Raw genomic sequence first — 13,528 nt, forward strand, 5'->3', positions numbered from 1 at the left:
TTAGCATCACTGGAACATATCTGCTCTATAAGTACCAGTAGAAAAGTGGCCTAGATGATTTCAACAGATGAACCCTAGATTTCAAATTCCATCTAATATGAGAGGTAACTTCCCTGGCCTTCAGAAAATCTATGCTTAGAGGATATAAAGCTCTAACTTCACAAAATTTTGTTGACTGAACTTTCCATCCTCATGCATGTAGCAAGAAGACACCCTCTGAACAGTCAAACTCAGAGCATGCTTTGCAGTAATATCCTTCAACAAATTAACATTAAAATATCTCTGTGTTTTTCTTGCTGGTTGTCCTTACAGTATTTTTCTTTTCTTCCAGTTGCGAGTTTTCAAACTGGCAAAATCTTGGCCAACTCTAAATATGCTGATTAAGATTATTGGTAACTCAGTGGGAGCTTTAGGAAATCTGACCCTGGTGCTGGCCATCATTGTGTTCATTTTTGCTGTGGTTGGAATGCAGCTGTTTGGGAAAAACTACAAGGAATGTGTCTGTAAAATCGCAAGTGACTGTGTGCTTCCACGCTGGCACATGCAAGATTTTTTTCACTCTTTTCTGATCGTATTTCGAGTATTATGTGGAGAATGGATAGAAACAATGTGGGACTGCATGGAGGTTGCTGGCCAAGCCATGTGCCTTACTGTTTTCATGATGGTCATGGTGATTGGAAACCTAGTGGTATGTAATCAAAGCATTAGCAAAAAATTATTTGGTACTGGAGTGGGCTCAGTTCCGAAGTGAACTAAGTGCTCTGGTTCTGCTTCAAGAAGCACTTAAGCAGGTGGTTTCAAGCCATGCTTAAAGTTAATCTTAAGAGCTTTTTTGGATTGAGAACAAAGTATTCTGCAATATCAAAATCCCAAGAACGTTAGTGAACACTTAGTCACATTCTTAATTTATCTTTTGGCTCTGTATTTTGTGCTTCAAATAATTTTAGTTTATGGGCTCTTTATAAACCACTTGCTGTGGGCTTTCTTTTTTATATCATATGATTAGTCATCTAAATAATCTAATTTCTGATGTGCAATGGGATAAATTAAACTTTTTAATGATGCTGAATAGCAGACATGCTATCTCCATTTTTAGATTATAAGAATTTGCACCATAAGATTTCCATACTCTGGGGATTTAAAGACATTTACAGATATTATTCAGCAGTAGGAATATTTTTTAATAGTGAGCTTGAGCTAGCAAATTTATAAAAGTTCGGTTTTTTATGAAGAAGAAAAAGACTTGAGGGTAATTTTTTTTGTTTGCTTGTTATGATGTCAATAATATGACAACTTTTACAAAATGAGAGTCTTTTGCTGGGGTAAAGTCTAGAATATCCTTTGTTTTATCTTTCTACAGGTACTGAACCTATTTTTGGCCTTGCTATTGAGCTCGTTCAGTGCAGACAACCTTGCTGTGACAGATGATGACAATGAAATGAATAATCTTCAAATTGCTGTAGCAAGAATGCAGAAGGGCATAGATTATGTGAAAAGAAAAGCACGTGAATTTCTCCAGAAAGCTTTTGTTAAAAAACAAAAAGCTTTAGATGAAATCAAACCACTTGAAGATTTGAACAACAAAAATAGCTGTATTTCTAACCATACAACTGTGGAACTAAGCAAGGACCATGACTATATTAAAGATGCAAATGGAACTACAAGTGGCATAGGCACAGGTAGCAGTGTGGAAAAATACATTATCGATGAAAGTGATTACATGTCATTCATAAACAATCCAAGTCTCACAGTGACAGTGCCAATTGCTGTGGGTGAATCCGACTTTGAAAATCTAAACACAGAGGAATTTAGTAGTGAATCAGATCTGGAAGAAAGCAAAGAGGTATTTAGATATTTTGTGCATTTCTCTCTGATCTTTGGAGTATTTTCCTTCTTTTCAGCATAAGCCAGTATATTTGGGTCTTGATCGTTTGTTACTTTGACACTTCTTTGTAGACGGGTATATATGATTGTATAAAGAAGGGCTAAATGCTTGATGAACAAAAGTGTGAGAAAGGGTTAAAAATTACAGTCCTCAAGAGGAGATGAGAGACCAAGGTTGGGAGATCAAACTAATTCAGAAGAACTCTCTATTGTCTGTATGGTAGTTGCAACAACTGGTAGGGCAGCGCAGTGTCTTATCTACAGCCTTATCCCACCAGAAACTTTTCTTTGCCTCCTGTAACAAGGGTCCCATGAATAGTGTCATATATCTCTCTGCCACTCAAAACATCTCCCTCAATTCTGCTTTTCTATTGAGTGTGTATGAACCAAGAAACAGATAGTTTATGTTGTAGTTCCTGTAGACACCGTAATTAATTTAGATTTTAAAATTGTCAGATCATCTAGACCTAGAATCTCATAAAAAGAAGTTTTAATCATAGACTCTTCATATACTTCAAATTCACTTAGTTGTTAAAATTGGAAAACAATATCGACAGACAAAAATATCTCATGTTGCTAAGGGAATGCCAAAGCAGACTATGGATACAAAGCCATGTTGAGAAGTGTATTTTTAACAGAACAATTTAAGGCCATAACTGTTCCTTTACATGACTTTGTGTGTATGTCTCTTTTAACAAAATAATTTAAATCAATACAATAGCATAATTTGCAAAACAGCTGTACCCACTGTGACTTAATTTCTTGACATTTTTGTCAAATCAGCAGATTACCTTTCCAGACACTGATTCCCCATTCATTTGGGGAATCTCAACCTTTATCCAGCTAGTTTCCATTCTAGTAGCAATCTAGTTTCTTTGTTGGTTAGCTCATCTTCCCCTGTCATTGTTATATTGCCAACAGTACTTCAGACACACAAGGTTAGGCTGGCAGAATTCCGTACTGCTGTCAATTCAGTGTTCTCAACAGAAACCCAGCATTAAGCTAAGCGCCATCTTTGGATCCTACTCAGAGAAGGGAGACCTGTACAAAACAGCATTTCCCCATGGCAACCTATTTCAGAAAGTGTTCCCATTTCTCAATTAATGCCTGAAGCATTAATATTTCTTTTCCTGTTTAATATAATCCAAAATGTTTTATAATTTCACTTTGACTCAAGCCTCTGAGCCACTACCACAACAGAGATTATAAGAATGCATTTGAGCACATTTTGAACTTGCACCAGCAGGAAAATTTCTGAATAAAATAACATGAAAATAAAGATTCGTTGGAGAAAACCAATAACTGGTCATCTAATTTCCCCATAGCTACCCTAATGCTGGCTGGTCTAGCCCAGACTTCCAACTCATCACAGAGCAGTCAGTCAAATTAAATGACATAATCTGATTTATGAGTGATCAAGGAGGAATAGATTTGGTTTAGGAAAGCTTTTTGTAAATGCATCACTACCTATAAGACCAGGATTGCCTTTTATCCCATTTAGAAAGTACTATGACACTTCTGATCTCCACTAGAAGTTTATGAAAATTAGTTCTGTTTTATAGATATATTTATTCCATGGAAAATACACCTAGTCATGCTGGTTTGATTTGAGTTCCACTCCTTGGTTTATTTTTATTGCTAGTATAATGGAACTGTACAAAAGAAATCATGAACACTGGAACAGCAGAGCCTTTGAATTAGCTGAGTTTTTGATTACAAACTGCTGAGAAAAGACTGAATGGATTTTTTCTGACTGTATGGACAGTCAGGATTCTCTATTTTGCAGGCCAGAGGGCAGGGTTGTAGATGACTTTAGACCATGTAGATGGCTTTCAGCACCATTCCTTGAGTGCTACAGTGCTGGCCAGGATCCTTTTTTTTCTGATTAGGGTAGCTCTAAAAGTGTGGGGGTTCTGTGGGAGATTTTGGGTTTCATCTGAATACTCTTTTCTCCCCTAGCAAAGGAATATAATCTTAAAATTATAAATTACACTGCTAATTTCAAATTTAATTTTCAAATGTTGACAGTTAATTTAATTTTAGTGTGCAAAAAAGTAGCTGACTACTTGCTGTATACTAGAATTATACAATATATTTCTCAAGATATCAGAAATGAAAGTCTGTACTATAATATGGAAAACCCACTTCTATAAATCAGTTTTTTGTGAGAAATAATGACAGAGCCTGAAACTGGATACATCAACCTATTTTCCCAATACAGCTGAAACATTGTTTTTCCAGTCTTTATAGTTGCATACAATGAAATTAACTAAAAAATGCTACTTAAAATATTAGAAATTTTATTAAGCACCATGCAACTCAGTATTGATGAGTCCTGGAATTGTTACTGAAAAATTGACTGGTTATTGCTTTAGTATGTTTTGTCAAGGTTTGGGGATTTTTTTATCCTCAATACCAAAAAGCATGGTGCAGTGTCTCATGGATGAGCCTATATTGCACTTATTCCATTATTTTGTTTCCCTCTACATCTTGAAATATGTTTCCTTCATAGTTTTTACTCTTATCCTTGACCATGATACCAACCAGCTAGGTTGCAACCAGGACTCAACTGCATCTTAAACACTTCTGGAATTTTTAGGATGAGGATTAGGTAAAGAGAATTCAGGTTTTGTAAAAGTTGTTTTCCACCTTCCATTTCTCTCTCTTAATGCTCATCATGCAAATTTGATTAGGTTAGAAAACACAACGCAATGTTTCGTGGGCCATTCTTAAGCTACTTCAAACTTAATGTGTGCAGCTTCTTTGTCCCTCTGAGCTAGTTTTAATCTGGACTTGCTGACCTCTAAAGTATAGCCTTCTCTGTTGATAAGTGTTTTTTCCCCTTATTCAAAAACATCCAAAACATTGCAGAACTATTTACTTATTCTGCAAGCAACTAATATTCACCTTTAAAATATTTACTGTACATTTGTGATGCTTGCTTTTTTATTTACAGAAGTTAAATTCATCTAGTTCATCAGAAGGCAGCACAGTTGATATTGGACTTCCTGCAGAAGAGCAACCAGAAGCTGAACCTGAAGAAGCCCAAGAGCCAGAGGCCTGCTTCACAGAAGGTATTTGTAACAAAAATACTAATAATACTTATTCTTGAAATACAGAATAATTATAATTTTAAACTGAGTATTGATATGTATGTACTGAATTACTCTTTTGTTAGGAACTATGATTATTAGCAATAGTACCTTTAGACCACAATTTACCATATGGATACCAATACCACAATCATGCTGTATATCAGATAAACAATTCAGAAAATGTATTATCAGAAATTTATCATTAATTTTAGAATAAGAAAAATATATTACTAAATGTTTTATTTTAGTATTAACTACTCCATGCTCCACGGAATTTTATTTTTTTGTATGCCCTGCACTGAGCACTTAGTTCCTGATAAATGAGAAATACTTTCTTCTCACTTGTTAATTTAGTTGTAAATTCCACATATCACAGTTTTGTTTGGCTGGTTTGTTTTAGTTTGTTGGGCTTTGGGGGATTTTTTTTTTTTCTTTATAGAAAAAGAGAGCCATCTAAGTGAAAATCTATTGGGTTTATACTAAGTAGCACTGCTTCTGGAAGGGTAGCATTGTATCACTAACAGAATGCATAACTGAAATTAATGCAACTCAACATAATCTCTTTTTTTTTTTTTTTCTTTCTTCCCTCAACACATACACTGTTTTGAAGGCTGTGTACGAAGGTTCAAGTGCTGTCAAGTAAGCATAGAAGAAGGGAGAGGAAAGCAGTGGTGGAACCTTAGAAAAACCTGCTTCAGGATTGTTGAACACAACTGGTTTGAGACTTTCATTGTCTTTATGATTCTCCTCAGCAGTGGAGCTCTGGTAAGTAAAACATGAACAGGGTATTGCAGTGTTGTCAGAAAACTTAATAGAAGTTGGCTCTTTAAACCTTCTTTTAACTTATTTTTTTCCACCAGAATGAACGCACAACTCCATGCCTTCAAATGGCGGGACTAAATTTTACTCAGGTCTTTGAAAGAAGAGTTGAAAAAGTCTCTTCTCAACATTATATTAAAAAAAAAAGAACAAACAATTGATTAGAGAGACCTTAATTCATTTACTGAAAGTGATGGTGATACACCTGAAGCTAGAAGAAGGACACATGTGAAGAAGAGAATCTATTTAACTTCATTATTTGAGTCTGTTCTCTAGTTTTACTGGTGTTTACTGATGGGGATGGAAGGGGCCTCTGAAGGTCATCAAGTCCAACCCTTGCTGCTAGAGCAGGATTGCCTAAAACAGATCACATAGGAACATGTCCAGACAGACTTTGACAGTCTCCAGAGACAGAGACTCCACCACCTCTCTGGGCAGCCTGTTCCAGTGCTTTGCCACCCTCAAAGTAAACAAAATCCTTCTCATGTTTAGATAGAACTTCCTGTGTTAAAGCTTATGCCCATTACCTCTTGTCCTCTCACTGGGGACCACTGAGAAGAATCTGGCCCAAAATTCCTGACAATCCACCCCTTAGATATTTGTAAGGATTAATAAGATTGCCCCCTCAGAAAATGAATCTATCAATAAATATCCAAATCTTTCCAAGCTAGCAAATCATTCCACTTCTTTCAATCTGATAAAATCAAATCTTCAGCATTTAAAAGAAATTAATGGGAAATTTTCTTGAAGGACAGGAAGAATTAGTGAAAAGCTGAAACTATATGAATTTTCAAATGCTTAAAAATGAACACAGATTGCAAGTGTCTCAGAAATGCTATGTATCACTTAAAATGTAAATAAGAGGGTAACACAGGTATAAGTTAATAATAAGTTAATATTTAAAAAAAAAAAAGGAAGAACTTGTTTTATAACTTCAAATTTTCTAAAAGCAACAAAACTTAGAAATGAAAGGTCAGTTGTCATTGTCCTGAAAATTTTACAGCTATAGCTCTGGATTTTGAAAATCGAACTACCTACAAACAAAAGAAATGTTCTCAGTAGTACTAATTCAATTCAGGCACACCACTCTGCAGAATCAATGCTATTTGTGAGTACTGAATATGATCTGATAAGAATAATTCATCAGCACCAATAAACAAATGTATTTGTGACCAGTGGAGTGGTTGCTGTGTAATATCTGCTTCTCCTTCCTGTAAGCTGGATAATATAATTCCATAGGGGAAAACCAGGTATATATAGAGTTAGAGAAGATAGAAGTGACACTCCCATGTTTTCTCTTGAAGAAATATTGGGGGCTTTGGAGTTGCCTTTTGTTTGTTTGTTTGGGGATTTTGTTTTGGTTTGCTTTTTGTTGGTGGTGGTGGTTTTTGTTTTGTTGCATTCTGTCATGTTTTGGAGTTCTTTTGTTTACAACCTGAGGTATTTGCTATAACAAATACCTTTGAATATTTTTATTCACAGGCGTTTGAAGACATATATATTGAACAGCGTAAAACTATCAAGACCATGCTGGAGTATGCTGACAAGGTCTTCACTTACATATTCATTCTGGAAATGCTGCTGAAGTGGGTGGCATATGGCTATCAAACATACTTTACTAATGCCTGGTGCTGGCTGGATTTCCTAATTGTTGATGTATGTAATATATATTTTATAGGTGTTATCTTTATATTAATTTGATTTTTTTTTTAATTACTTTGCTCTACAACCATAACATTTATGTATACCGACTAGTTTCCTTTTCAATTGAAAAAGTAAGCCAGATTTAAGAAAATCAGGTATTTCTCTGTATATATCCTTGAGAAAAGCTCCAGAACACAGAAACACAAACTATTTCTGCAGTCTGTGAAGTTCTAAGTGTGAATCTAAAATAGTGGTTTATATAGAAAATAGTTGCTACATTTTTGAGATAGAAATTTCTGGCAAAACTTACATGAAAAACAAATATTAAACAGGCTTTGTCCTAGTTTTGTCCTAGTTTCAATGATGTAGAAACAGACACTGAAGAGGTAAAAGGTGAACTTATATGCAGTTATTGACCCAAGGAACTGCTAAAAACACAACAGTGTGTGAATGTGCTGTCAGTATACAAGGACAGATCAAGCTCATTTTCTTGAGCTTTGTTTCATAACAGGTGCCTACAACCCTTCTGACTGGTGTATATTAAGAATTAAACATATCTGGTGTTCAACCTCAGGCAGACACAGCCACAAATAAAGACATTCAAACATAGTACTCATACAAAAAAATTAGTCTGTCTTTGGAAAACACTTTTGTTCTTTAGTACCAAAATTAATTTCAAAATGGGTACTTGAGTGGCACCTCTAGCAAAAAGCTTGAAGAAGCAAAAAGCAAACGCGCCTGTTCCCTTTAAAAATAATTTTAACTAATATTTGACCTTACTTAAGTAATAATAATATCCCAAACAGCCATCTTTTGAATGTGATAATTTGAATACTTACTTGTGTGAAGGTATAACACACATTCAAGTGTCTGAATAAGCTCATGATTAAATCTTGGATTTGCACACCTCTTGCTTTAGATTATGGCAGTTTAAAAGCTTGATAACTTTCAGCAATATGATGGATGTGCAGGAGAAAGAAATTCAGATTTCAGAAGAACCTTGTTTTGTAGGTTGCTAGAGCTCAGAATTGACAAGTACAGAAAAGTTATTAACTTTTTAAAGTTATGGATTTTGCATATAGTGCCTGCCTGGTCTTAAATATGATTCATAAAGAGAACTGGCTTAGAGTTCTTTTTACCCTCTAATGGACACAAGACCATTACAATATTTTTTGGCCCAATAAATAGTTAAGGAATTAGAACAGCATAATTGAGGAGCATTTAGAGGAAACAGGAAAAAAATAGAAGATATTCTTTCGGACAGGAGCCATAGTAAATTTAGATAATATGGTATTCCTCGCTGAGGTAATGCAGGGGCCTACAATATATAAAGGTCTGTGGAGTTCTGCAATCTATGGAAGTGTTATTACAAGGTTTTTAAGAAACAGCATAATGCAGGTTAACATCCACCTCATCAATTCTGCAGTAAGGCAACATGATTAGTAGGTGTAACTGAATATAGAAAAAAATAGAATTTCCACCAATTTCCACAGCAGCAGTGTTGCTTTTTCACCCATCTATTCAAGACAGGTTTCAATCATTTCCCTTTCAGTTGTGAGCAAACAGATGGGCATTATCAACTATAATTACTGACCCAACAGCGAGAAAAAAGTGTCAGCAATACCTAAATTGGTAAAAGGAGAAATTAATTTAATTTACTTTTTGTAGTTTGAAATTCCTTCAAATCACTAGCAAAATATTAAATTCAGAAGTATTAATGCTTCCAGATATTATTACCTTATGATATTTTTGTTTATATGCTTACCTATCCTACTCTTCTTTCATATTGCTGCCTTTTTTTTTTTTTTTTTTTTTTTTTTTTAATTTGAAAGACTTGCTGTCCCTGGAGAGAATGGCCCAAAATTATATTCTTCTAAAGAAGTTTATATCTCATGTCTATGGTATGTAAAGCAGTATGTACGATATAATAATTTTTACTTTCCTGTTTTCATATAGGTCTCTTTGGTTAGCTTAACAGCAAATGCATTGGGTTACTCTGAACTTGGTGCCATTAAGTCCCTTAGGACACTAAGAGCTTTGAGACCTCTAAGAGCTTTGTCACGATTTGAAGGCATGAGGGTAAGACAAAATGAAAGAATCTGAAACTATGCATGCATAGAAAGAATCCATGCATGCGGAATAAGGAATGACAAGTCCATGCAGAAAGGCTGCACTATATTTTTATCTATTGCATATCTTTTACTAACAGATAAGCAAAAAGCTTCATCAGTTCACCTAAATCCATATGCAGTATGACATAGAAGTTACATTCATTAAGGTTACTTTACTTTCTAGCCAATCTCAGGAGTTTGCCACATAAGGCTTTGAAATTGCCAGCTCTGAACTCTCTTAAGAGACTCTTAATAATGAATAAAATGTAACAATATTTTATTAATTTTTTTACTGATAAATGTATCATGATATTTATACAGGAATCTAAATTAGTGTTAGTTAATAATGACATTTTCTGTTACCAGTTTAAATGCTTGGGTTTTCTTTATATTTGACAAACCACCTTTGGTCTAACCCCACTTAGAGGTTTTCACACCCGCTAGTGGGTTAAATCTGTTTCTGAGTTTGGCTGACTTTAAAATCAATATATTTAATGTATCTATAAAAATATTCTTTTTATAAGAGAAATATTTTTCTCATTTCTACAAATTTTTACTCAATATTCAATACAATATATATAGGGTTATTTCTTAATTATTCTGAGTAACTTAGAGGCCCTGCTTACTATTCATCTCACTCAAGAAAGCATTTTAACTTATTTTTCATTTGTTTATACCTCTGTTCCTTAAAGCCACTGACTACAAACTAACTCTATATGCATGTCATGGAAAAATGTTTTAAGAGAATGATATTTGCTACTACATGGAAACAATGCACTAATGAATTTCAAGTCAACTCTAAACCTGTGGAATGTCATGGAATATATCATCTGAACAAACTTTAGGTACAAATCACATTAAGGCTCAGAATTCTGTTTCTTAAATTGCATTCATGCATATACATCAGAATGCTCACAACTTCAGAATGCACCAGAAAAAAATATTGCTAACCAAAGATTACTTGATTAATAAATTTCAGTTTCATGTAACAAATTGATTTTTAACAGTTTTCTCATTTGAAATTCATGAATTAATATTCATCAGGGTAAGAGCTGGTCAAGTACTACAGAATGTACAAATTTTAATTTACAGTTGGAATGACTATTTGATTTAGCTATTTTCTCTTTGTCCTTCTTTGTACTTACTGTTCATGAACGTTCAGACAAATGTGATTTTGTGCAGAGACATGGCAGGAGGACTGGGAGACCAGTATAGAAGTTACACAGGTACAAGATGTGCACCACTTGAGATGACATTGGATAAAAACCCAGATCATTTCTAGAAAGATATTATCAAAATTGATTGCCAAATGATTTATTCAATTTTTCTGCATCCTTAGATGATTGCTTTAGTAAATTTTCCACTTAAAATACTGAGGATATTCATGCCCAAGGCAAAGTACCTGTTATTTGAAATCTATTTAACGCTTTCCCTTATTTCCCACTGAGTAACTATGAAACTATGCCAGAAGCCAAATCATTCAGATAAAGAACATGAAAAGTTTATAAGCTATTTACTGTGCAGGAATCACAGATAAACTTGGAAAAGCAAAAATATTTCACCTCTGTCCTCCAATATTTATGATAATCAATCAAGTCCCTGATTCCAGTAATTTAGCAGATTTGTCTGCTAAATTTGTATAGACCTTATCCTCACTATTAGTTACATGCACTTCTGAACATTTTTTCCAAAGGACTTGGCAAGTATTCACAAAAGCTCATTGACAGATAGTAACATTATTTTATGAATGACTCACGAACAGTAAAAAGATTTAGATAATAAATAATTGACCAGCTCATGATAAGACAATAGTCAAATTAGTCTCTCATAAATTGAATTAATTTCCTAAAAATATGTAAAATTAGGTTATCTGCCAATAGAAAATAAAAACAAATCAACTCTCTTTGCTTTCTTATACAGCCTGTATCTATACAGAGCTGTGATAAAACAAGCTGAGTTTTTATTCAGCATGTTTTTAGCCTTTACCCCCATGTTCAAAACTGTGCAAATTTTGCCTTGAAAATACAAGTAATTACATGTATTCCACAAAATTCCCTATATGTAAAAATCTCTGCATTATTTTGTAAAACAATTTGCTAAGTTCTCAGCTACATTAAAGCAATCTTCTTCCTAAATATGTTTACTGTTTTATAGTAAATTGAAAGAATACAGCATTTTACATAGCCAGTAAATACTAGTAACTATTATGTTAAGCCTAAATGTGAAACACAATTAATTTTTAAAGTGATATTCTTAGAAGTCTACACTATGCTCGGTAGTTGTAACTTCATTTTGTCATGATGGTATTTCATAAATGGGATAAATCCTCGGCGAACACAAGATTTATGAATCACTTGCACCGAAACAGGGTGCATGTGGTCCATAGCCTGTACTTGCTTTGCGCACTAAAGTGAAGTTTGCCGTGTTAAAAGCTTTTCATGTATCTGCTAGGATGATGAACTCTAAGAAATGTTAATTTCTGTAGTGAATCTCAAAATCAACTCCACCCAGATGCTGGAAGGCAAAGTAAATAATTGCCTTAATTTAATGAAAATTTCTGTCTTAGGGTTTATATTCTTATCTCAGGGTATATAGTAAGCAGAAGTATCTGCAAGCTGAGATTTGAATATGCCCATGGCTTTTTGTTTAGCTTTTTAGTACTCGCAGTACAACGCTTTTGCGCTAGTTCTGAACTGGTATGCTACTTGTCAATGTAGAATACTGAGTACGCATTGCTTTGCTGAGTTAGAGAATTGACAATAAAGCATGCATTTGTGTTTAATTTCACAAAATAATGCATGTCATGCCGTGCTTGATTTATTTATTAGAGAAATAGTAGAAGGCAGCAAACAATCTGAAATCCACTTGCACTTTCAGTTTTGCATGCCTTATGCATATTTCTGGCTGATGGCTTTAAACATTTACTGTATTTCAAATTTCCAGTCCAATTTCATAACACTTAAACTAAATTAGAGTATTTGATGTCTTAAATACCCTCTAAAATTCAATGGATATTCTTTAGATTCCCTTACCAGGACAGTGATAATAAGGCATTTTCAAGAGTACTCCAAACTTCATTTAGTAGAAAAGAAACATTTCTCATATGATTGAGTTGTAAAACATAACATCAAGTGTCTGTCATTACAGATTCACAACTAATAACAGGCTACATATTTCTATTTCATATAGGATACTCTTTCTTCAGCGTGGATGGAGTGGACCACTGGGTCCTCCCCTTATTTGTATTATGGATACTATTTCCCCGTTTTTTACCCTTAATGACTACATTGCGACTGATCACTGCGTTGTGTATTTAAGGTTAGAAGGACAGACAGTCACATTTGAGAATCCCAGGAGCAGCAAAGCTAGATCATATATACATATACTCACTCTATACCACCTTCTTAATTGCTTTAAATCTTCAGAATATAAATCTTCTGATGTTACAGATATAATATGAAATCTTTTGAGAAAATCAGTTTTGTTATATAGAGCTACATGAGGGTTTTTTTGCAGGAGAAAGGTACCTCAGCTATATTTAGGTCTTTTAGATGCTTTTTTAACTGAGATAAAAAATGGCTCTCTTTAAAAATTTGAATCTGCCTTTTACTTGGTTTTGGAAAGGTCCGTGCTTTACTCCACGGAGAATTGTGAATATACTTGTAATGCATATCGAAGTACTCACAACTATAAGTATTTATATAATTACTGTTTAAATTTTTGCATTATTTTTAATCTCTGATATGTTCCATTAAGTAAATCACCCCAAGTGTATATTAATAACGAGACATCATACAGCATACCTAACCCTTTCTTAGAATCTGAATTCAGTCTTCTTCGGCCTGTGCTGAAAGCCAGGTTTTGTAATTTTTATAAAATGCCAATAACAGTATTATTTTTGTAGTAACTTTCTTGGAGTTCAGAAATGTTCTACAAGAGAGAGAAAAATTCACATTCACTATCAGATCCTTAGAC

The 13,528-nt window shown here is 34.1% G+C and overlaps 1 protein-coding gene across 1 annotated transcript in view; it reads left to right on the forward strand.

Moving 5' to 3' along the window:
* Window positions 1-13,528, forward strand: part of LOC128967325 (sodium channel protein type 1 subunit alpha) — a 59,443-nt gene that overhangs the window by 27,071 nt on the left and 18,844 nt on the right. The window contains exons 15-20 of the mRNA XM_054381411.1: window positions 332-688; window positions 1,361-1,843; window positions 4,841-4,958; window positions 5,590-5,744; window positions 7,281-7,454; window positions 9,399-9,521. Of these exons, the coding sequence (XP_054237386.1) occupies window positions 332-688; window positions 1,361-1,843; window positions 4,841-4,958; window positions 5,590-5,744; window positions 7,281-7,454; window positions 9,399-9,521 (1,410 nt within the window). The remainder of the gene's footprint in view (window positions 1-331; window positions 689-1,360; window positions 1,844-4,840; window positions 4,959-5,589; window positions 5,745-7,280; window positions 7,455-9,398; window positions 9,522-13,528) is intronic.

This window comes from Indicator indicator, chromosome 5 (genome assembly GCF_027791375.1).
Source record: "Indicator indicator isolate 239-I01 chromosome 5, UM_Iind_1.1, whole genome shotgun sequence".
In the NCBI taxonomy this organism is placed as follows: Eukaryota; Metazoa; Chordata; class Aves; order Piciformes; family Indicatoridae; genus Indicator; species Indicator indicator.